Genomic DNA, 26,241 nt, shown 5'->3' on the forward strand with positions numbered 1-26,241 from the left:
TTACCTGAAAAGTTTAACAAAAAGGAATAAATGTGTCGAGGTTGCGTGATTCGATATTTATTCTAAGAAAAAATCAAGTATTTTTTAGCAGATTTTTTTTTAAAATTATATATGAATTTCAATCAAGTAAAACATTTTTATTCAGATCAAGGAATGATTGAAAATTCATATTTAAAGTCTCATTTTTTTTACAAAGAAAAATTGGTATTTTTTTTTCATAATTTCAATGAAAATTCTAACGAAGATATTATTATTTTGCTATTCTTTAAGTATTAAAAAGTTTTATTGTTGATTAAGATATTACAGTTCTTATTCATTAGGTTTGAAAAACTTTCTGCCCAAGGATTTTGAAAAATTTTTTCTTACTACTCTTTTTGATGCTTAACAAATTTAGTTTTAAGTACCTATAAATCTTAATTTTCTTGTCTAAGATTTATTTCGTTTTATTTTACCATTATTGTTTACATTTACATTTCAACCTGATTTCGTAGGTACTTATTGATTTATTAATAATGATTTATTACCTATTGATTATGAAATGATTATTATTTAGATAGTTGTTATATTACAACATCATGATTAATAGGATTATCCATTTTAGGATTGTGTATGTGATCTTGTGATTGTCATGTGCATGGAATGTTGTATGGTACAAACCAATCCCCATCCTTCTATCCTAAAATGTGAGGTATTATGAGTCCTAGTGAGGAGTATAATATTGTGTATGCATTTCACGGGGTTTCATTTAGTTAGGAGCAAAATTGTCACGTTTTCGGGATGTGGCCATTCTCATGTGATTATGGTGAGTTGAGTTTAGTGAGAAATGTTGCTAGTGCTCAGCGCAAAAAAACCTTGAATCTCGTTAAGGAAGTTAATTTGACTTTCAAACGGGGGGTGTGTCTTAACCTCTTTTCGAGGAAGCTTTGTGTTTATCAAGTTCGAAATTAAATTCCTTATCATTAACCAAAAACAAAGCGCAAATGTCGTCTTTTAGGGCTTTCCTTTCATAATGTGGCGCGGCATAGAGTGTTTGTTTATTTTGAAGCGCACGTTCTTTACTTTTGAATGAGATATGAGAGTGTGAAGATTGCGGAGAACAAAATTGGGCCTATCATTGGTCTCATATTGTGTGAACGACCCTAGTATACCAGGGATTTGAAACCATAAGAGCTTCAGGTAGAATTTGTTAATTTGATTAAGAAGTATGGTGCATAGGACGATTATATGTAGTTTAAAAAAAGGCTTTAGCCAGCTAAGCATGAAACTTAATTATGTTTAATATATGTTTTAGTAATTTTTATGTGCCTTTATTTTTGCATTTAACAATGATTTATTAAATCAAATAATTTTCCTTTAAAGCCAAAGTTTCCAAAGATTTTTTTACCGTAGAGAAAAATGATTTTTAAAAAGCAAATAAGATTACGTGGTTATAAATATCTGGAATTATGAACTAATTGATATTGTAATTTCAGGTCTTTGAAATAATTTCATCAATAAATCTATATTCAAACCTGCTGTTGAAACTTGATGGTTCCTGGTATTGGGGGTTTGTATGTTCGCCAACTGATCTCGTGAACTTCCCGCTAATTCGGAAGTCAAGCTCAACCAAAGTGTCATGGTTGAGACACTATGATTCACCATTTCAATAATCAAGATAATATGAAAGTGTCATGCATGACGTCATAATTATACGTCTAAAAAGGAAGGATGAGAGGAGAAGTTGGAAAGGAAACTCCAAAAAAAGAGATTGATTTTGACGTATTTTTATGACGTCACACACGAAACTTTCCGTATCTCCTATTTTATAGAAAAAATTTAAGACGATTAATAAATTAAATGTATCTTACAGACATTTAACCTGCCGAGTAGCTTCGATTTTCATAAAACTAAAGTTTTGTATTGCATAAAATCTGCTTTCCTGCTAATAAACACAGTCCTTGGTAGAATTGTTGTTGTTAAAAAATTATTGGATGAAATACTTCATTTTTACAATAATCAAGCAAAATTTGTATTTTTATTGATGTCAGTTTTAAGGTTCTTTAGCTCTTTAAAATAAAATAATTCAGGGTTAGAGAGATATGTTAATAGATAATAAGATTTTTAAAGCCTAAAGCTGTTGGATAAAAAGCATCAAATTGGCCAATGTTAATGTCGACCGTATTGTCTTAGAAATCTTACAAGATATTGTTTTCGGTAGGTCGTTGATATTATGTCTTCCGATTTTATGAATGTATGTAGAATATATGTGTTATTATGACAAGGAAAAAATTGTCGCCAATTTAGCTTACTACCATAGAACTCATTTATTGGTTAGTTCGGTCATATATTAGAAGGGGATAGGAAGGGTTAATCGTTATTTTGGCCCGCTTCAAGTTTCACTTTATTAAAGAACATGAAAATCTGGTGTAAGATACAAGTAATATGAAATTAGACAGGAAAGGTCCTGCTATTGACATATCATAAACTGTGTCTTATGACAATATAATTATATAATAAAATACAGAAATTTTTTTTATAAATCTTCTATTTTAACATATTGGTTTATCTGAAATTTTTTTGCATTCACCCATCCCTGTATTCGTGAAAAGAATTACTTTTTGTTCAACATTGATGCATAATAAATATTGCATTTGATGCTGAATTTTAAATTTAGGAGGTTTCACAAAAAGTGCTTGTTGAGCACTGATAACCCCTCCCCCTATGTAAATCCTTGCGAGGGGCCTTAACCCAGCACCCAATATGAATCAAAGTAATAAACAATCAAACGAAAAACTACCTACCCTCTTTTTTTCATATTTCAGGGAGGGATGGGGGGGGGGGATATCCATAAATATTTGAATCAAGAGAAAAAATGTTATTTTAGTGCCATTATATAAAGAAGTTATGTTTTTCGTTTTTATATTTTCATTAACTACTTCACTGAATGAGTCTTGCATTTCAGGTAGGGGAGGCCTATGTTTTTGGCTGTTTCTTTTCTAATTCAAAGTCTTGTGATGATGTTATGCTCTATTAAATCTATACTTGTCTATCCTTATATAAAAGCAACAGGATATATGTGTTTGTCTGAAGCTTAAAATCTCGCTAACCGCTCGACTGTTATGGTTCTCCTTCACAGTTCAGCTTTTATAGGCCAAGAAAAGGTGTATTTTGGACGGGATACGTTGACTCTCCAAATAGAAATCGACCCTAAAAAAATTCCCTCCTCCATTTTTCTACTTTTTATTTTCAAAACAAGAAGGGAAAAAAGCGGTCGACTTAACCCCCCCCCCCCCTCCCTCCTCCAAACACACACACACTCCCATACAACTTTTTTCAAAGACGTAGCCTCTAGTGACCTGATAAAATAAAATATAATGTAATATAGGTCAAAAGGTCATAGTAAAATTTATTTACCTGTAGAAAAAAACTTTGAGGAAAAAATAAATAATATTTTGCATGAAAGAAAGTGTATATTTTATAACAGGGATAATGGGAAATTTTTTGAGAAATATATGTATTATGTCCAATTATATAAAGTAGTAAATACGTCCAGAGATGAATTTACGCTATTTTATATGTACATCTAAGTCTGTGGATGGTTTAAGCTTTATTACCCCCCTCCCCTTTGATACAAGTTAGTTATTAAGACATACCATTATAACTATCTAGACTACATATCTAACATTAATACTTGCTCTATCTTTCATTAACATATCCATAAATCCCTGATTTTAATGCGAATAAAATGTAAAATCTTGACGCTGATTTATGGATAATATTTCTTCAACCTTTTTTCCTCTGTAATATTTTTCACACTAAAGATATACAGTACACCTAGAATGAAGAACCTCGTAAAAGTGTCTGACTATGACGTCAGAAAAAATTAATAATTAACCAATGAGAGACCGCTCTATATTTTACAATTGGTCAATTACAATGAATACTGGCTTCTCATTGGATCATTGTTAATTTTTTCTGACGTCATAGTTAGACACTTTTACGAGGTTCTAGAATGAATATAGAATAATACATGGATATTATGACAGGGGAATATTTGTCGTCAATTTAGGTAGCTAGCATGGACAACTTTTATTGGTCAATTCTATCTTTCATCAGGAGGGAAGGGGATGGAGGAGTATAGTTATTTTAGCAAACTACGAGTTTCATTTTATTAGAGTACATGATAATCAAGTGTAAGATCAAAAGAATAATAAATCCATTAAACGAGTCAGTTATTGGGTATATATTATCTAATGTTCTTTTATGTATACTGTACTTTTTTGTTAATATTTTTGTTTCTTAGAACCGTTAGTTTGGCTGCCATAGTATATTTCTTTTTTTCTCTTTCAGCTTCATATATTTATTTTTCTCAATAGGTTTGAATATTTTTTTTACAGTGTTTTTCTTAAATTGCTTCGATTTTTTAGATATAGTTGACTTTATTTTAACTATTTTTCCTAAGGAGCTAGTAAAAGTGGCTGAACAGATTATCTTTGTGGCGTAACAAAAATGGAGGGATGAGAAGAGAGATGGGAAAGGAAACCCCTAAAAAAGAGATGGACTATAGAACTGATGGATAATTGATAAATAAAATGCTGGAAATTAAAGTTTATAGGCAATCATTTGTTTTAATTCTGCTACCTTTTGATAGTTGTCCTTGTTCAATCTTTTTTAATATTTTCCTCATTTATTGAATTTAATTCATTCATTACTAATGCTAGGAAGGGATATTTCATCTAAAGAAAAAAACATTTCCTATAAACCTATCGACATTAACAGTTATTTTGCTTAGGAATTTGTCGTTTCTATTTCCAGTATGGCTTCGAAACCGATTAATATCCACTGGATTAGAAGCAGCTTTTAGCCATACTGGAAATTCATATATAGCATTGTATTACAGACAATTTTCTAAAATATTAGAATAGAAAGCTGTCAATAATACGATGCATTAAATATCTATTTTGATATATTTTAATATACCTTTAATTATGCATAGTTATATAAATATTTAAATGTCAATGAATAAAATAATATTTTCTTTTCAAATTAGAATGTATGAAAAAAAAACTAGGAGGAAAATCGGAAATCATTTTATTTTACAGAAATGGATTTATTATTCGTTTGATCTTACACCAATTTATCATTTACTCTAAAAAAAAGTGAAGTAATATTCACGTTTATTCTACATCCATTTAAGTTATTTTAATGTATCTACGAGCGATTTTTCTTGGGAGATTGGTGGTACCCTCTATCAAAATAGTTATAAATTGTAAAGGAGAACCATATCGGTACACACACACACACACAGACAGACACACACAGATCCTGTTACTTTATCATAAGGATACGAGCAAGACCTTTGTCTTCAGATGCGATTGTATGATCAAACCTAAAATATCCATTGTCCCCTTTAAGCTGAGGTCCCGCCCCTAATGTAGAGGTAAAAATTTTTAAATGTAAATTTTGTTTAAACAAAATTAAAATTGTTAAAATCAGTTTGAAAAGTCCTGAAAATATGTTCCTTTACTAAAGTTATATTTTAAAATTTGTATTTACGAATGTCTTTTTAAATGAATATATACTTCGGAAATTTACTATTTCCTCTTCTATATTAAAATAGGAAATTTTACATTCAGCCCACTTTAATACATTATATTATATCAAGGATAAAACAAAATTAGAAAAGTTAAAAATACATGAATTAAAATGTTATTTTCCATTAGAGTAGCTCCCTCATAATTATTTTTCTGTTGGTCTGCCTGTTTAACAATTTTGTGGTATCTTTGTCCAGCTACCATAGGTCAATCTATAATACAAAGTAGTACAATGTCTGTCTGTCTGTCTGAAGCTTAAGATCTCAGTAGCCACTGAACCGATTGGGCTCTACTCTTCAGGGAATATACCTACTGGTCCAGTGACAGTTTTGAGCTATTTTCTTGGGGGTTGGAACACCCCCAACCCCCCCAAAAAATTAAATATATACCCCCCCCCCTCTAGCGAAGCCGCTAGTAATTTTATAAAGTAATAGGATGTCTGTAGGTTAGTCAATGTGAAGCGAAGGGTCTCGCTTACCACTGAACCGAAAAGGATCTTGTAGAGGATTCTTATAGGTCCAGGAAAGGTTTATAACTATTTTCGGGGCGGGCTCTTCCACACTCGCGAGTTAAATTCGTTGTAAACTATGATTAACTTTTTATACAACTAAAATTGAAAGTTAAGAATCCAAGGAAAAGGTAAAAGTATGGACTTATAACCACTAGCTAAGAAAAAATCAACAAATTAACTTTATGGAGTAGCTTTGCTAAATATATAATTTGTTGGGGGTAATGGCGCATTATCTGTAGTAAAATTAGCAATATGACAATATTAGATTTGTATACTACGACGGGGGGGGAAAGTTATTCTTTGGCATATAATATTTATTCAAATTGGGTATTAACCTACATATTTATTCATCTCTGCTATATATAGTATTCCTTAAGTGTATATTCACTTTCACATGTTTGTATTTTTATTTAGAAAAAAACTTTATTTCTATTTATCCGGCTCCGAGAGCACGTTGGCTCTGAAAACATAGTGTACTAACAAGTAAACTGGGTAGGTTTATAGCTAGTTGGGGTGAGGGTATAGAGAAATCAGCAAAAATCAAAAAAAAATAAAGCGCCACCTAGCTGATATATTTTGGTAAACAGCTGATCTTAACGTAAATTGAAAAGAAAACATTTTACGTGCCGATAGACGCCTCTAGGGGCGTAGCCGCTAGTAAATCATATTCAGTGATTGTTTAAAATGGGAAAGGCAAAGTAGAATTTTGCAAATTTTAAAATTAGTTATGGTTCTAGCTCCTCTCTACTCTTACTAGTTGAACGTTCTGACCAATAAATAATCCCTATGTTAGCAACATAAATTGACGACATTAATTCTCATTTGACAAATGTGCGTAAGGAAAGACACACCATGCTTTCATGTACATTCATACCATAAGGTATAGAGACTGATATACATACAACTTAATTAAGAAGAGTTAAACCTATAAATCAAACTAAATTTTTTGTTTTAAATAATTAGTAAAAATTAAAGATTTAGATGGTAAAACTGGTTCCATAATCCGTCAATCCTAAAATGGGATTCATTAAAAAACTTTTGGTTATTTATAGCTTCATACAGTAATGCGGTTGACGAAATTTTTGACGATAGAATTTTTCAAAAGCTAGCTTATCCTATGAAATTCGACCACTTATAGCTGCCTCAGTATGCAAAATAAATGGGGAAAAAAGAATATATGTACATGTTCTACCCAATGATATGGCCGATGTGTTCCTCTAATGTTCCCTATTATTTGTTTAAGAGAGTATGTTTCTATATAGACTTTCTTTATCTATTTAAACCCATAACATAATTGAAATAGATTAAAAGAAGAAAAATCTGTGTCCTACATACAATGTAGATCTTAACATAACAAGATAAAAGCAGGTTTGCTAGATTAATTCATTTGTAAAAATGTAACCAAACTTTTTAGCAAGATTATAAGATACGATAATCTCTTGAACCTACGAATGGAGTGTAAAAGCTTTATCCCATTAAAGCCGTATCCCAGCGGTGCCCTAGCACTGTGGTACTCTTCTAATATTCTTAACCTAACCTAGCATAATCTAAAGTTTTTTTTTAAATCGACTTTCAGTTAGACTGATTCATTTAATTTTTGTAAGCCAGCTATTATACATATCCTTTATCTTCAGACTAGCGGCTAGGGGCACTTAAGGAGGGGCGAGTCGAATTTGATAACCCGATTTATTATTTTAGATTTTAAAAGAAAAAGCAAAAAAAATTAATAAAAAATCTTTTTAAATTTTTTACGGGGATAATTTTTTTCTAGGGGCGAATTCTCTTGGAAGGGTGGTGTTACCCTCCCCCAAAATAGTTATAAACCTTCCCGGGACCTATGAGAAGCTACTCTGTAAAGGAGAACCCGATCGATTTAGCGGTTAGCGAGATCCTTCGGTACAGATAGACAGACAAACAGACAGACATTCTGTTACTTGATTATAAGGATAAAATATCCTTTTCCGAAGATAAGGTTGAGCCAAAGATTTGATTTGATGGTAAAAAAAAATTATATATAATAATATATTTTTATTTGTACTTTGTATACAGAAAGTAATACTATTAGCTGAACTATTTATATTCATTTTTATTTATGCACAGCTTCTCTAGAACTTGGCATATTTGTTTGTCTGTCACAATTCAACTTATTTTTTTAGGGCAAATTTCTTAAAATCTATTTTTTTGCTGCTGCGCTTCTTGGCCGAGAGAGAGAGGACAATGGGCTTTTTATTGCACTAGTCCCCAAAGTTTTATAAAAACGTTTTCATATTCGTTGGCTAAACTTGGGAGCAGGGGCGGTAATTCGTTTTTGGGGGGGCTAAAATGGCGCGCGAAGCGCGCCGCAAATTTTTTTTACCCCCCCCCCCCCAAATTTTTACCCCGGGGGTAAAATTTGCTTGGGAGGGGTAATTACCCCCCCTGAAATCTGTTGGCAGGGGTAAATTTAGTTTACCCCCCCCAAAATTTAAATTTCATTAAATATACAGTAATAAAAAATGCACGCGAAGCGCGCAAAAATTTTTTTATTAGAAATTTTTTATTTGGGGGGGGTATTTACCCCCCCAAAATTGTTTGGGGGGGTAAATACCCCCTCCTAAATGGTTGGGGGTGCCTACGGCCCCAAAATTTACCCCCGGGGTAAAATTTTGGGGGGGGTAATTTAAATTTCATTAAATATATAGTAATAAAAAATGCACGCGAAGCGCGCAAAAATTTTTTTATTAGAATTTTTTTATTTGGGGGGGGGTATTTACCCCCCCAAAATTGTTTGGGGGGGTAAATACCCCCTCCTAAATGGTTGGAGGTGCCTACGGCACCCCCAGGGTAGGGGTAAATTTTAAATTGGGGGGGGGGGTAATATGAAAAAAAAATTTGGGGGGGGTAATCGCCCCATTACACCCCCCCCCCCTTGGACATCTATGCTTGGGAGCGCAAAATTTAGTGCGAAACGCCAAATAATTTACACAATTGACCAGTATCCCTTATTCCCCACCACCAGCTCGAAAAACCCTTGATCTAGCGTACAAGGGTCCCCTTCTCAGGGTTCCTCCTACCTTTCGGTAGGGTTCCCCCCTCCAGGTCCGCCGCACGCTAGTCTAGCTTTCGGTTTCCTCGCTTTAGGGATTTTAATGAATTTTGATTCGTTAAAACATTTCAACCTACTATTTTAATCTACAGAAGGGGTAATTTTGTGTATCATAATTGGGGATGTACATAAATTTAAAGGGTATTGTCTTGTTCCTTTAAATCCATGGGGGACAAAATTGTATTTGTTGGCAAATTGATATTAAATATGAATAATATGAAAAGAAAGGTCTGTTTATATTATATAATATAAAATATAATAAATACATTTTTGATTTATTGATAGTATTTTCTCATAGTACGAACTCAATCGAAGCACAGCATAATTTTGTATAAAAAGGGAGATTGAATAGGTTTTGTTGATTGATTTTTTTTAAATAGTGAACTACAAAGAAAGAACTACAAAAAACGTTGTTTAAGCTAAGCTACCAAAGTAAAGTTTTACAGTTCTACAAAAACGTCAAAAGAAAAATAAAGTTGTACAAATAGTGTTTGATCCATGCTAATAAAGTTACCCTACCCTATTTTTTTGTTTGAGCCATACCAGGCAAGTAAAATATATTTTAAAAACTGCTAAAACGTTGTTTAAGCCAGGCTTGTAAAATAAGAAAACTACAGAAACGTTTTTTAAGCAAGTCTAGTAAAATACAATTTTTCAAATAAAATGTTTGAGTCAGGCAAATTAACGGTCTACTATTGCTACAACTAAGCCAGGCTAGAAAAAAAGTACTACAAAAACGTTGTTTGAGCCAGGCTACTAAAGTAAAGTAGTACAGCATGATGCTTTTATATATGTACAATAACATAAAGATATATTGACCATATTCACTTTCTTTGGATTTACAATTCTTTTTTATCTGTAGTGATACATACCTTCTGGTAACACATCTAGTTACAAATTACAAATTTAAAAAAAAAACATTTTAGATTACATGAATTGGCGATTTTATTTTTTAATACTAATCTAAGAAATCTGATCCATTTTCGTTGGATTAAAGCAAGTTTGGGACAAAAACTTTTTTTAACTGGCCATTGAAAATCAGTTTATGTACAAATAATGTGTGCACTTAAAATGTTCCAATCACTAGACGGCAGCTGTGAATGAAAAGAATAATATAAACCTCTTGACGGCAGCTGCAAATGAAGAAAATAATATGACTTCTGAGAAAAGAAAACAAGTAGGAAGGAAGAAAGTGCAGTTGACGCTGGCCAGGAATTAAGGAATATGTAGTTTACTGATAAAAGACAGACACATTTATATTTAAGGCTACCATGATTTTTCTAAGGATAAGAAATGTTCAGGAGGTCGTAAGTGGCTAAAACACTCTACCAAAGAAGATAAGATGGGTTTACACACTTTTTCATGCCAACACCCAGGAATAAGGCAAATCCAACAAGCGATATAAATCTAAAATAATATTTAAGGGGCAGATAAAAGGTCGTAAAAAGTGTTGTTCCCCGACGACAGCTAAAATTAAATTAGAGGCGTAGTGATTTTCTCGAATTAATTTCTTTGTTGGTAAAAGCTGTCCAACACCACTCTGCTGACATTTTGCTCGTGTCGCATAAAGGGTGTCAAAAACCTCGCTATGGTTTAAATTTTTAAATATTCATCAATTGACAGCAAGTAAAATTCATAAAATTCTGCTTACAAGATTGCAGCTATAATGTATTATTATTTTGAAAGATCATGAATAACTTTTAACTTTCAATTTATTCCTGGAAATATGCATAAAATTCTTGAGCTCTGTAAAAATACCAAAGTTTAAAATATTAATTATGGAAAGAAAAAAAATCATACAATGGAGATGAGGGGAGTGGATGTACAAAATATATTGTGATTTAGAAATCCTAGATCAAACAAAAAGCTTAAATGAAACATGTATCTTATACATAATAATAAACCAGATTTTTATTTTCTATAATGAAGTTAAACTTGCAGCGGGCTAAAATACTTTAATTCGCCCCCTTTACCCCACCCCTTCTCCTCCTACTGGATGAACGAACTGGGCAACCTAAATCATAATATCAACGTATATTCTACATCCATTTCTTTATGTCAAACAAACAAACCTTGCTACCTCATTTTCTTGGAAAGAAAATAACAAAACTTCAACTTGAAACAAACATGTATTATTATCAAAATTAGGCATGATCAAAATTAAAATATAGCTAGCATATTCAAGGTTTATATTTAAGTCTTAATATCAAATAACATTTTCTTCATTGATTTTCATAATTCACAAATATGTAATGACGAAAAAAAGTGGGATAAAAAACAATTATTCTATCTACCCATGCATAGAATCACTTGTCTATTATGCAATATCTTGTTCATCCAAACAAAATATTAGGAAAAATTTGTACTTGTTAAAAAAAAACATGAAATTTATATTTTATTTCTTTATCACTATAACCATTTAAAAAGAAAAAAAATATGAAAAGTTTACTTATAATTTAGCTAGACCAAAAAGAGGGGTTTACATATTATATGTTTCATCTTTTAATATAAGTTTTACCCAAACCCATTCGTAATATAGCAATCCATCTTATAAGCAATCTTTGATATAAGCAAATTTTCCTATTTTACCTTAATGACATATAAGATATGCTTATAAGATAGATTTTGGTAAATAATAGTTTTAGGCTCACATGTAAACTTATAAGATTAATAAAAATGCAGACACAATTTAGGAAAATAAAGATACATAATGAGAGAAATAAGAGTGAGGGAGAGGTAATGTTGATCAGGTTTTCTAGACCCGCTGTACGCTATGCTTGCTGCACTCGAGACATCTAGTGACAAATATTAGAATTAGTATAATGTTAACCAGGTTTTCTAGACCCGCTGTATGCTATGCTTGCCTCAGTGGAGACATCTAGTGACAAACATTAGAACTAGTATAATGTTAACCAGGTTTTCTAGACCCGCTGTATGCTATGCTTGCCTCAGTGGAGACATCTAGTGACAAATATTAGAATTAGTATAATGTTAACCAGGTTTTCTAGACCCGCTGTACACTAATTTCCTATTGCACTGGAGAGACAAAAATTTAAATTTGAGTTTTTTGTATAAAGCTTAAGGTTTTACAAACTCTTGAACTTATTTAATTCTCTTTTAAGGGGAAGCTTCACATATTTCCCGGGAATGGGATGGTTTTGGACTGTTTTATTTTCAGATTTAAGACTTGTTACGGTTTTAGGATATTTTTCTGATCCCTTTTTTCTATTTTAAATACAAAGCCCCTAGATGCTTGTGGCGCAGTTAATAGTTATATTATAAGGCTATTATCGAACAAACTAGTCCCTTTAGGCCCATTTATTTAAATTTACCATTAATAAGGAAGAGTCTCGCCTCAGCCGGTTGCAAAATTGGTTTTTCAGGTCTAAAAAATAAAATAGTAAAATTAACATTTCTTTTATAAATCTTACAAAATAAGTAAAACATAATTTTAAAAATATCAAAAGTTTTCTTTTGTCTCTAATGACCAATCCAAGTATTTTGTTTTAACTAGACTCAAAACCTGACATATTTAGCTAAGTTTAACGCTATTTGTGTTCTATACTAACCTGCATGTATAGGTTCCCTCATCTTCCCTTTGACCATGCTTCAATATTAAACTTGATCGCGTATCCCCATTTTCCTAAAACAATAGATTTATTATTTCTTGGATCTTACATCAGATTATCATTTACTCTGATAATGTAAAAACTGTAGCTGGCTAAAACGACGATCCTCATATATACCCCTTTTACCCCATTCTCTCAAATCCTACTTGATGAACAAACTGGCCCAACAGCCTAAAACAATCCTGGGACCTAATTGAACCTTCCCTAAACAGTTCAGTAGTTTTTTGAGCTCTTAACCTTCAGACAAAAAATCTCACTACTTTTTAAAATAGAATTATCATTTTAAGTACATAAAACCTTGAATGTGTACCTTAATCAGAAAATTATAAATATTACAGCAATAGTACTAGAATGATATATAGAATGTTATATTTCAGAAAATGTAAATTTGCTTAACATTTTAGTAGCAAAGCTTCTCTAAAAAGCTTTTTGGTTAGTATATGTTAAATCTGATAATAATGATGTTTGAAACGATATGAATTTCGGTATGATTATTTGCACAAAACTAAAAAAGATTACCCCCCTTTATTATAACACTAGCGGATGAAGTTATAAGCAGAAAAAAGTAAAAACAATTTTTTGGGAGGTTATATTTTCTAGAAGCAATTTATCTCGGGAGGGTGGTGGTACCCTCAACCAAAATAGCTATAAACATTCCTAGGACCTATGAGAAACTACCCTGTAAAGGAGAATCATATCAGCTCAGTGATTTGCGAGATCTTTTGGTACACACACAAACAGATCCTGCTACTTTAGGATATACTAGCGGCTACGCCCCTATTTAGTTATAGACCTTTTCGAGTTATAATTTTGTGCTGGTTGTATTATTGCTTCGCTACTTATGGACAAATGAGTTCCTATTTGTTTTGACGCCTTTGTATTTACTCTTATCCTTGCGTGTCGATTGTATTATTATTATTGCTAACAATAGTATTCACAACTAATATTCCTTAACTCTCAGGGATACATGGATTTGGATATATTGTATAATTATTATTACTAACAATAGTATTCACAACTAAAATTCCTTAACTCACAGGGATACAAGGATATATAGTATTATTATTATTATTATTACTAACAATACTATTCATAACTAATATTCCTTAACTCTCAGGGATACATGGATATATAGTATTATTATTATTATTACTAACAATAGTATTCATAACTAATATTCCTTAACTCTCAGGGATACATGGATATATTGTATTATTATCATTACTAACAATAGTATTCACAACTAATATTCCTTAACTCTCAGGGATACATGGATATATTGTATTATTATTATTATTACTAACAATAGTATTCACAACTAATATTCCTTAACTCTCAGGGATACATGGATATATTGTATTATTATTATTTCTAACAATAGTATTCACAACTAATATTCCTTAACTCTCAGGGATATATGGATATATTGTATTATTATTATTATTACTAACAATAGTATTCACAACTAATATTCCTTAACTCTCAGGGATACATGGATATATTGTATTATTATTATTATTACTAACAATAGTATTCATAACTAATATTCCTTAACTCTCAGGGATACATGGATATATTGTATTATTATTATTTCTAACAATAGTATTCACAACTAATATTCCTTAACTCTCAGGGATATATGGATATATTGTATTATTATTATTATTACTAACAATAGTATTCACAACTAATATTCCTTAACTCTCAGGGATACATGGATATATTGTATTATTATTATTAATACTAACAATAGTATTCACAACTAATATTCCTTAACTCTCAGGGATACATGGATATATTGTATTATTATTATTAATACTAACAATAGTATTCACAACTAATATTCCTTAACTCTCAGGGATACATGGATATATTGTATTATTATTATTAATACTAACAATAGTATTCACAACTAATATTCCTTAACTCTCAGGGATACATGGATATATTGTATTATTATTATTATTATTACTAACAATAGTATTCACAACTAATATTCCTTAACTCTCAGGGATACATGGATATATTGTATTATTATTATTATTACTAACAATATCATTCACAACATTTTACCCTCCTCCCATTTAAAATTTACCCCTACCCTGGGGATGCCGTAGGCACCCCTAACCATCTAGGAGGGGGTATTTACCCCCTCCAAACAATTTTGGGGGGTAAATACCCCCCTCCAAAAATAAAAAATCTCTAACAAAAAAATTATCCCCCCCCCAAAAAAAAATTTTAATACCCGGGGGTGAATTTTTTTTTGGGGGGGTAAACAAAATTTACCCCTGCCAACAGATTTCAGGGGGGGTAATTACCCCACAAGCAAATTTTACCACTTGGGTAAAAATTTGCGGCATTTTACCCCCCCCCCCCCCTTAACAAATTTTTACCCCCCCAAAAAAAGCTTGGACGCCCCTGGGGGGAAGGATCTCTACCCTTCTATTTGTAGGACGCTACTAGTTGATACGTTTTTTGGACCTTAGAAATAAAACAAAGTAGTGGGTTTCGTCGTATTTTCACAATAGTTTTGATAGGTTAATTTAGGCTTTTTAGGTTAGGTAAATGTTAAAGATTGAAAAACTATTGTAAAAATACGATCAAACCCGCTACTTGGTTTACTTTCCTTGATCCGAAGTTTTGTTTAAATATTATTTATTTCTCATGAATTACCTATCCATTAGGCACTGCTTCAAATAGATTATATTCTGTTTTCTTTCAACTTTTACAGTTCAGGTTTAAAATGAATGGAGGAAATTTTTAAAAATGGACAAGTATCCTCAGATACAATTGTTAAACGGGTCAGAAAAAGATTAAATACATATGATGTAAATACACATATATAGAATATACGTTGATGTTATGACAGAGGATAATTTGTCGTTAATTTTGCGTGCTAACATGGATCTCATTTATTAGTCAGATAGCTCATCCAGTAGGGAAGGAGAGGGTGGGGTAAAGAGTGAATCGTTATTTTAGCCCTTTGTGTTTTACTTTTTTAGGGCTATAAAGATATAGTGTAAGATCCAAGTAATAATATGCCAATTTTTTATACAGACTTATGAATGAAGCTACTCTTGACCTTACCTTACACTGAAATAGCTAATTCATTTTCTAAGAAACAGTTAAGTTATAGGCATATAATTAAAATTTTCGAAATATACACTATACAGTGAAAATAAAGTATAAATGAATTAAAATAAAAAATTTAGTAAATATTGTCAGTAACGAAATAAAATGTGTGTATGTATGTTTTTTTTAAAACAAGGGAAAACAATATTCATGTTGTTGGAATAACTTTAGTAATTAGTAATTCTAGTTAATTTAGTTAATAACTTAACTTAGCTAGTAATCATAGAGTAGCTTGCTCTTATTCTATAAATTAACCAGTTTTAACATTCTCTTGTATTTTCTAGATTATTTTTTAAAAATGCATGTCCTGTAGTTCTGTAATTTGTATTTATTGATTTTATAGAATATCACTTGTTTGTAACTCATTTTCTTATTTGTAGTTAGATTTTTTGACAATGTTAAAGGTCTAACCTTTTCTAGATTTACCATTATGACGTTCTAACATATCCGTATTATAATATACATGAATTTTGTGTTTTACTAAATATTTTCAGAATATCATTCCCCAAGTTTGAGGATAAAATTTGCAAGAATTTAATGTTGAATATTTTGTGTATCCCTACTGGCAATTTTTAACTCTTACCCATGATTGCACACGTTTACAAGGACGTATACGGAATAGTTTTTTGGGTGTGTTGTTTATTTTCTTAACAATTCAAAGCAAATATTTAGAATGCAGGTATAAAATTAGATTTATCAGAAATATGAATGTAATACTAAGAATAGGGAGAATGCCAGGGCCTATATACAGAAGCTTAGTATTATCAAATGTAAATTGTATTTGGGCAATATAAACAACTTTTAAAGTTTTTTCCTTGACTTAAGGAGTAAAATTTGTCATATACATTAAACTATGGAGCTTAGTTAAACATTCTAATTTTTGGGAATGTGATATTTTCCCTGTTTATTCTTTCCTTTTGTTGTAACTTTGCACGCTTGCACTGTTTTTCACCAGATTAGGTAATTGGAAAGGTATTATCTATTAGGTTACGTAACAATGCCACTTTTAGTAGTGAAGCTACTTTATAACTAGGGTAAGTTAAAGTTATTTTAAAGGTATTATGTATTTGGTCATAGCAAAGGTTATTAGAGTTAATAAACTTATTACCTTTTTAATAGAAGTAATACTGACTCCGTAACGTCTTGAATAATAACTTATCACATTTCCCTGAAATTAGATTTATTAATTTTAATACAGAGCTACTATATAATCAGGGCTTGTTATTACAACCTTCTGTTCTTCTAGACTAGACTTGTGTGACCTAAAAGAACTTCTTTGTGTGTAGCTCATTGCAGCGAATGCCATTTAAAATTAACTCTCTAAATAATGTTCTGTAACTTCCAAGTATAAGTAGTGATTTTTTGGAGTAATCATATTATATCTTATTAGAACCCATGCCCCTTTCCATACCTCTATTTTTATAACCTCTGAGGGGTGCTCCAACCCGGTGTGTTCTTAGTCCTACATAGGTCCTACTTATCAGTTATTGTTCTTCATTAATATTTGATTTAATCAATATTTAGATTTTTAAAATGATACCAAAATCATATACTTTAAAAATTATATTTCCTTATTCTTGTGCACAATATTTATTTAGGGTAAATAATTTTGCATCAACAAGAATAACAACATACACAAACAAATTTTTTGAAATGTTATCTAGCTTGTAACCACAAATTTGCCCATCTCGAACATTTTGATTTATGAATGTTAATGTTTCAAATTTATAAGTACGAATTTTGACTATAATACTTGCACAGCGTTTGTATTTATTTACAATGTTATTTCAACAGACAAAAAAAGATTTTATGACTTATTATGTTTAAAACTATACAAAATGACTATGTTAAGCTTTAACTTACATTTTACTGCGCAGTCTAAACTGAAAGTTTAATCAATCCAAAGGCAAATTATTTTATAAAAACTGAGAGACAATGAATTATTTAGAGTTGCTGCGCTGAAATAATCTATTACGATAGACTGAATATATCACCGTAATTATAGAAAATCTTTGCTTTGAAATAATCTGAGGGTAAACATTACTGGTAGGCTTGCTGGCGGATGCCCTACATTTTATTCATCCTAGAACTGCAAAGATTGGCACAATCCCGTCATTATAAAATGGACAATAATACCCCGTACCACGACTCAACTTTACCTTCTTTAAAGGCGAACCATTTCAGTGTTATTTTAAATAGATAGTATACACAAACGTCATTTTGTATGTATACCATATAGCTCGAACTAATCATTGATTTAAATCGTCCAATGAATTTTATTTTTTTTTAAATTATATTTGTAGTGAAATAATAGAATCTAAAAGCAAAACAACTCTATAGACATTATTAGAAGGCTAGTACGTCTTACAATTGTATCATTAAATTGCATATTCATATAGTTTCTAAAAAGAAATCCAGTGGGTGAGTAAATTTTGTCCATTTGAATAATGAAGGATTTTACTTTTTAATGTTATTAATTAATTCCTAGTAATCTATGTTCTACTAAAGGACACAGAGTAATTTTCCGTTACCTAGAGAAGGGACAAGTTTTCATGCATTTTATTCAAAGTCAACAATGTAAAACTTGTCTCATCTTCTAAGTACAGAGTTTTAATGAGATAATAGTTATTTCTCGCATCGTATCATAAACAGCTTTCCGCGGATATAGCATGTACAATTATAAGATTAAAACCAGCCCTGGGGTGCCGAAGGCACCGTTTAAAAAAACTGATTTTAATCTTATGATTGTACATTTTTAAATTCGTAGAAAGCTGGATATAATACTATGCTAGACATAATTTTTTTCGTATGTATGAGAACCGGTTCCTATCCACCGGATTCGAATGAATACGAGAATAGTTATTTCTCGCATCGTATTATAAACGGCTTTCCGCGGATATAGAAAGTACAATTATGATATTAAAACTAGTTTTTTTAGCCCCCCGGTGCCGGAGGCACCGGCTAAAAAAACTGGTTTTAATCTTATGATTGGACATTTCTATATTCGTAGAAAACTGGATATAATACGATGCTAGACATAGTTTTTTCGTATGGAAGAGAACCGGTTCCTATCCACCTGATTCGAATGAATACGAGGAAAAATATTAAATTTAAATAAAAAAACTAAAGAGCAAAAATTAGACAGAAAGAAAAAGTAGGCGAGCTTAAGCTTTGAGAACACTGCATAGTAAAACGTGTTGTCTAAATAATTTCTGTCTCTCAATAACTGCTCCACCCCCTTATGTTTTAAAATAGAAAATTAGATGGGGGGGGGGGGGTATTTTTCTCCTAATGTCTTAACTACGCGGAATGCCGTAACCCGCTGGAGTTAAAAATAATGGCTGGCTCTTTGGTAGAAACTTCCTGTTTTATTTGTACATGTTCTTATTTCAAATTGTTTAAAATGTATGAATAATTAACCCTGTCCCTGACATAAGGACAGGCTAATTTCCAGCCTTTCTACAAAGAAGGAAACCTTTTAATGTTTGCAATTTTATTTGCGTTACTTCACAACAATTAGCATCTGTTCGTTTTATTTAAGACATATTTCCTTAAATCTATTGCATCATTTTAGATTCTCAAGATTATCCTCTTAAAATAAATGTTCAATTTTAATGTTATATTCAATTACAAGATTGTAAAGCCTAGTTCACAAAAGACATAGGTCGACCTCTGGAAATTTTAGGTCAACCTAAAGAAGCTTTAGGTTGACCGATTTTAAAAATGCATTTGTTAATTGTACTTGTTTGAGTCGACCTACAGAACAAATCGGTCAACCTCTAAACGATGTTTGTGAAGTGGGCATAAGTCTTTTAAGTAAGATAATTTAAACTGATAGCTACGCTATCCTTGGATATTGTTTTTCTCATAAGTTGTATTAACTGAAGATTGTTCTTAACATGATAATAACATTTAGCAAACACAAACTTCTTACAATCTGTTTTGTCAACCTTTGAGACTCAAAAATTGGATCATGGAAAAAAACCAAGTAGTGGGTTTCGTCGTATTTTCACAGTAACTGTTTGCTAATTTATAACCCCTGCGGGGCAGATTTCCTGACCCTGCGGGGGAAACATTAACATTTTTTTAACCTAACCTAAACTAGAATAACCTTTCAAAAGCTACTGTGAAAATATGACGAAACCTGCTACTTCGTTTTCTTTCCATGATCCGAAATTTTATTAAAAATGCCATAGAAATAAAAAAAATATGTTTTTTTGATACTAAAAACACCATGTCATCTGTATTACTTAATGTTATGTGTTTGATACAGATTATTTTGCATGAACTCAATTAATTCAATTAAAATATTTCAAGAAAACACTCACCCACCAAGAGCCAGGGATATGTCACTACGAGAAAATATATTATGGCTCAATATTTTTACGAATTGTATATTGTGTCCTTGTATTCACTGACTGAATATCATAAATTGTTAATATATTAGAGTAAAACACTAGAGGGAGAAAGGGTTAAATAACTGTATCTCCCCATCGCATCCGCTTTGTACAACCTTTCTATTGGGTCATTGAGAATCATCCAATATCAACACAGCCAAGTAGCAGAAAATAATTTAGAAGCAGACGAAAAAGGTCGTTGAAAAAGGAAGGGAGGTACTTGTCTGTATAAACATCTATACTTTAGATCTGTTCTTAAAATATAATATATATTTTCAACTATTCACAAAATTTTTTTTATAAAATACTTATTCATGTTCATTATGAACAACAATCACAGCATGCCAATATAATTTAACATACAAAATCAAATAATTTTGCCCTAAAATTTATGATCAGTATGTTTTCCATAAACAATGACAAGAATTTTTCGACGTATGACATGTTGTAAATTTATCTTAACTGGAAAATTTTGATGAAAATTAGTTTTTTTCTTGAAAAGTACTATCCCTGTAACTGCACACGCACCCTGTACTTTCTTGAGCAATATTTGAGGAAAAGTACAACTTTTTGACATTTTGATGGAAATATAAAAATCATCCTGGCAACAATTTATAAAGTTTGACAAAGAAAGTATTTACATTTACACAAATTACTACTTCTAGTTAGATTTGAAATGTATTTATTCTTTTTTTCTTTTTTATTGCGAAACTTCTCTATTAATTTGGTTTGTAGGTCATTCAACCATTTAGTTTTAAGTATTTTACTATTAAAGGGTATTAAAATAAAAACCAATCGCTTCACTTTTTTCAATTTAAACCTTACAGTTTTGGTCCAAAACTAATAAAAAATAATACAATTCATGCCCAAGCAATGACAATAAGAAAACAATATTGAATTTTGAATCTACTCACCCTTCCAGAGCCCTAGAGCTTAAGACCTAGCCCTTGCAGAGAAATTTGCCCTACGCCGAAAGTTCATCTTTTATTACAAATTTGTCTTTAAAAAAACCAATCGTTCACAATCTGAACCACCATAAGTACTTAAAATCTTGTAGATAGACCCCATAATGTTTGGAGTTTTTGATGGGGCATGTAAAGACCTTTCTTTAGACACCTTAACAAGGTTTCTAACACAATCTCAGCCAATTTGGCATCAAAAAGAAATACAAGACAATCATCAAGAACTAGGAATAGACAGAGCCGTCATGCCTCAAATTGGAAGGGAATGTCTTTTTTATGTCAAATTGGCATAGATTAAGTTAGAAACCTTGTTAAGGTGTCTAAAGAAAGGCCTTTACATGCTTCATCAAAAACTTTAAGTATTATGGGGTCTATCTCCAAGATTTGAAGTACTTATAGTGGTTCAAATTGTGAGCGATCGGTTATTTTCTAACACCCTTTAGCTTTCCATATTCCTTTCTACTAAAAAAAAAGTTTTTTATTGTTAAATAATGCTAGAATCTGAGTAAATGAATTTGATTTGTGATGCCACTAGAATATCCGACCAGGTTGAATGGCAGAATTTGCTTAGGTTGACCTACTAACTAGCTTAAAAGTATGAACAAAATAGGCTACTTTAACCAATCCAAAAGTTAAGAAAAAAGTTTACCTGGTGATACCAGAATATCCTTCCAGGTTGAATGGCAGAATGAACAACACAGGTAAGGTTGACCAGCCCACCAGCTGAGAAATAGATGTCTGGACCTTCCAGTATTGTGGTGCTTTGGGAACTAGGGTCTGAAATATATATCCTTTAAATAACTTTTTTTCTCATTTTTTGTATTATAATTTTATACACCTACAAATACAATTAACAGGCCAAAATTTCTATAACTTAAATTGAAGATTTTTCATCTATTTTAATTGGTAAAAAATCTTTGTTTTTTCCATGTTAAATTTTTCATTTGGCAAAAAGGTAAAACTATGGTAAGCTACATTTTATGTGAAAAAAATAAACCAAACATATTGTAATTCAAATCAATTTTTCACGTTAAAGCATGTTAGATATGGTAAAGAAATAAATCATATTAAAGTGGGAATTTTCCAGGTTTAATTGATGCAGATTGAGACTGGCTTCTAGAGGTCAAGGTCTTCATAATAATCACGGATATTAGGAAGGTGTACTATTCGTGAAAAATTACTTTTGATATTCAACTTTTTGGGGCCAACTTTTGATAGTAGTAAAGACACCTCACATTATTTATTAAAACAAAAAACACATTTTAAACGGATCATTAGAGATATTTTTGAAAACATTATTGGATGTTTTCATCCGAGTATTTTTTTCTCAATGTTTCTCAGTTCGAAGATGTCTTTCTCTCTATGATTTTCAAAAGTATTAATTTTTTTTTTCGAAGATATAAAAAAAAATCTAAAAACATAAAGAAAACCTTAAAACCTAATCTTCTTAGAAATCACTAAAACTTTTAATGCTTGTGAAAATTTTAATTTTTTCACTACTAACAAAAAACAGGGGTAAAAAATTGCTGTCACATACAAACTTTATCACGTTTGTTTTGACAAAAAGTGAAAAGAACAAAAATATATATCACTTTCTTCATCTATAAAATGAGTAATAATAACTTTTATAGAATTTTTTGAATTTTCAACTGACCCAACCTTCATCCTGGAACCAACACTCAAGTTAAATTTGGAATAATAATTTCAAGTTTTACCCCGGCAGAACTTAAAGTGGTTAAAGTAATAAATTTTGGTCGCTGTTTGCTGGAATTACACTCAAAAGTAAAACTTTGAATTCATGAATTTATTTTTTCCAAGCAAAGCCTTTCTATTACTAGCATCTATGGACTCTGTATTCAAAGGGATAGGAATGGCTTGTGTAGAAAAGAGTCTAAAACCATCTCAAGGTTTTAATTTAAAAATAAAATAGCCTAAAAAAAGACCTTTTAAAGCTTCTCTAAATATCAGAACTTAATAATTTCAGTAGTTATTAAAATCTTAAATTTAAAAAAAAAATACTACTTTATATTAAGGATTAAAATTAATGTATATAAATTCAAACAAGATTGTATATCATTGATAAAATATAAACAAGTAGAACAAAAAAAACATTGTTTGAAAACTTCGCTGCAATTTATGTTTACGTTCTTGTGTCTCTATAAAAAAAAACATTTATACTTTTTACCCTCACATTGTGCTCTACATGTATTATTAAATTTAAACATCTTAAGTTATAGTACATACTAGTGGCTCCGCCCCTAGCCTCTAGGGGCTTTGCCCCAAGAGGTAATTAAAAAAATAAAATTAAGTAATAATGGTGCTTCCCGTAGTTTATGTGAACCAACTTCCCCATAAACAAAAAATGGGGGGGATTTTTTAGTTTCTGGGTGGGGCTGAAGACAGACATACAGACGGACAATCAGACGAACAGACAGACGGACAGACATCAAGATACTTTGTATTATAGATAAAGAAACATTTATTCGATCTGAATTAATGTCACTTTGACTAAAATAAAGTGTTTGATCAAATTTTTAATCTTATGTGAAATTTATTATGTGCTGCTTCAAGTGTAAACCATTACAACATACAACATATGCCTGAACGCTGTGAGGCTTATGCATGCGATGCCTAACCCTTCAGGGCTATCCAATGCCCACTATAACCTAACCTAATCGTACCTAAAATAATAATCAAACAAACGATTAGCATCCCTTAAGTCATGAAGAAAATTTCAAAATAATAGGGGATTTATGTGCTCGACTGGGCCCTTTGATGGAAATGCTGGTTAATGTATTTGCCTATAACAGGCGCAAGTCATATTTGTATGTCATTTTGTCTGTAATGCGTTTATTTACATTTGATTACCTGAAGAGATGACTTCATTTTCAAGACGTGGAGAAGTTTCTGTCCGACTTGTTGTAAAGGATTCCTCTACTCGACCTACAAAAATTATGTCTATAACATTATAAAATTACTGTCTCATGAGGTGATTTTTAAACAAAAAAAAATAGATTTCATAAATCAACATGTACATAAACCAAGAGAGATTTCGTGATTTTAATATGTACGAAAAAGATCTGGGTTATACAATATACATCTCTACTAAATACTTATACATTTATCACAAAAATACAGAAAACAGTAGTAACCAGAACAAAAAAAACTTCATGGAAACTGCAGACTTATTCATTAGTATAGAGTAAATGTTCTTACTTAAAAAACAGAAAATAATATTTGATGAACTAAGAATTTAATTAAATGAGCATTGATTATAAAGAGCATTTTAAAAAGCATTCATGGTCATTATAAAAACATTTTTAAAAACTTTCTTCAATTTAGAAAAAAGTTTGAAGTCATAACATTTTATCGTTATTAACCTATTCCTCAAGGAAAAAGGATATGTCATCTGAAGAAAAATTGCATAGCTCCAAAATTATACTTTTGTATAAAGTAAAAGCTTAAGATTTCAATATCTAAGCTGTCCATTTCAGGTAAGATGAAATTAGGTCCTGGGTTGGTAATAGGTATTTTAATATTTATAGCTTAAAGTTTTTTTGATGGTTTTATGCTATATTTTATTTCATCACTTCCCCTTCAAATCAAAAAACTTTTGAAGGCTAGGGGCGCAGCCGCTAGTAAGTTACAAAGAAGAAAATTATCCTGTTTTTTGGCTAAACTTTTAGATGTCCTATTTCTGCTTACAATCTTACCACCCCCCCCCCCCTCCCCCACTTTCGTATGCACTTTATTATGCATTGGATTGCAAATGTAAAGAAGTGTATAACAATTAAACCTAATTAATAGTAACTTCAATATTCTTATACATATAAAAATATTTAAATTAGTATAAAATATTTATGAATATTCATATGTTTCATAAAACACTTATTTTTGGGTTGTGTTGAAATCGAAGAAGGGGGGAGGGCGTACCTTCTACGAATTGAAGGTTATGATACTTTTCTAAAAGGAATCAAACAGGATAAGATAATGGCCGAAAAATTGATATACATTCCCAATGATTATACACAAATTACACATTCTGTAGACTGTTATTAGTTTTTGAAACGTTTGGACACTCCACTTAATGAACTATTCAATAAATATTGAAAAAGTTGTTTAGCCAACGAATACGAAAATGTTATAATAAAACTTTGGGGTGTAGCGTAATTAACAGCCTAATATCCCCTCCCTCCCAGAATGTTATATTCAAAGCAGCTCTATAATTACGTCTTAAAATGTAAGCATGTACATAGTACATAGAAAGTAATGTTTAGATAAAATAACATGGAATTTTCACCTGGACTTTTTATATAATCCTGCATATTAAATCAGCTCATACCAATAACGAAATTAATTCGGAAGAAAATCACGAAACCTATACATGTTTTTCAGCTGTCGTTGGGGGGCAACACATCGTAAAATTGACGACCTCTCCATTTGCCCCCCAAATATTATTTTAGATTTAATTTGCTTGTTGGTTATACCTTATTCCTGATATTAAATGCATTAGTGCTCTGTACTTGTTAATTTTTATTTGTCTGATATGTCATGCTTCGCTCTTATGGATGATATCATCCTTATTTCATTAGGATTATGGTTAACTCATTGCAAAAAATAAAAGACAGAATATAAAATCTGCAAACACATGGTTGGCAAAGCTTTAGGGACAGATAAATGTTACCTCAACAATAAAAATAATATATTATATTAAGAGTTATATACTATTCAAGAAAACCAGTTTGTTTTAAAAATTATATTTTCCAGATATGTTTTATTTATGGGAGAGGTCAATATTCTAGCCAGCTACAAGTTTCAAAGACAATCTGGTATAAGATCCAAGTATTAATAAATCTATTGTTGCATTATTGTTTAAATGAGGTTTACGACATATTTATAAAATGTTATGGAACAACAATTTAAAGAACGCATAAAATGACTTAAAATAATTT

General features: G+C 31.0%; 2 protein-coding genes across 5 annotated transcripts in view; one reads left to right on the plus strand and one right to left on the minus strand.

Moving 5' to 3' along the window:
• The window catches only part of lig (ubiquitin-associated protein-like lingerer), a 498,059-nt gene that overhangs the window by 228,238 nt on the left and 243,580 nt on the right, over positions 1 to 26,241 (plus strand). The window lies entirely within an intron of this gene.
• LOC145312838 (zwei Ig domain protein zig-8-like) overlaps positions 11,280 to 26,241 on the minus strand; it is a 52,456-nt gene continuing 37,494 nt past the window's right edge. The window contains exons 8-13 of the mRNA XM_080152076.1: positions 24,158 to 24,232; positions 21,939 to 22,066; positions 17,039 to 17,098; positions 12,739 to 12,812; positions 12,502 to 12,554; positions 11,280 to 11,964 (exon numbers count right to left, since the gene is read on the minus strand). Coding sequence (XP_080008202.1) covers positions 11,837 to 11,964; positions 12,502 to 12,554; positions 12,739 to 12,812; positions 17,039 to 17,098; positions 21,939 to 22,066; positions 24,158 to 24,232 — 518 coding nt within the window. The 3' untranslated portion in view covers positions 11,280 to 11,836. The remainder of the gene's footprint in view (positions 11,965 to 12,501; positions 12,555 to 12,738; positions 12,813 to 17,038; positions 17,099 to 21,938; positions 22,067 to 24,157; positions 24,233 to 26,241) is intronic.

The sequence above is a fragment of the Acartia tonsa genome, chromosome 2, assembly GCF_053477335.1.
Source record: "Acartia tonsa isolate MP-2025a chromosome 2, ASM5347733v1, whole genome shotgun sequence".
NCBI lineage: Eukaryota > Metazoa > Arthropoda > Copepoda > Calanoida > Acartiidae > Acartia > Acartia tonsa.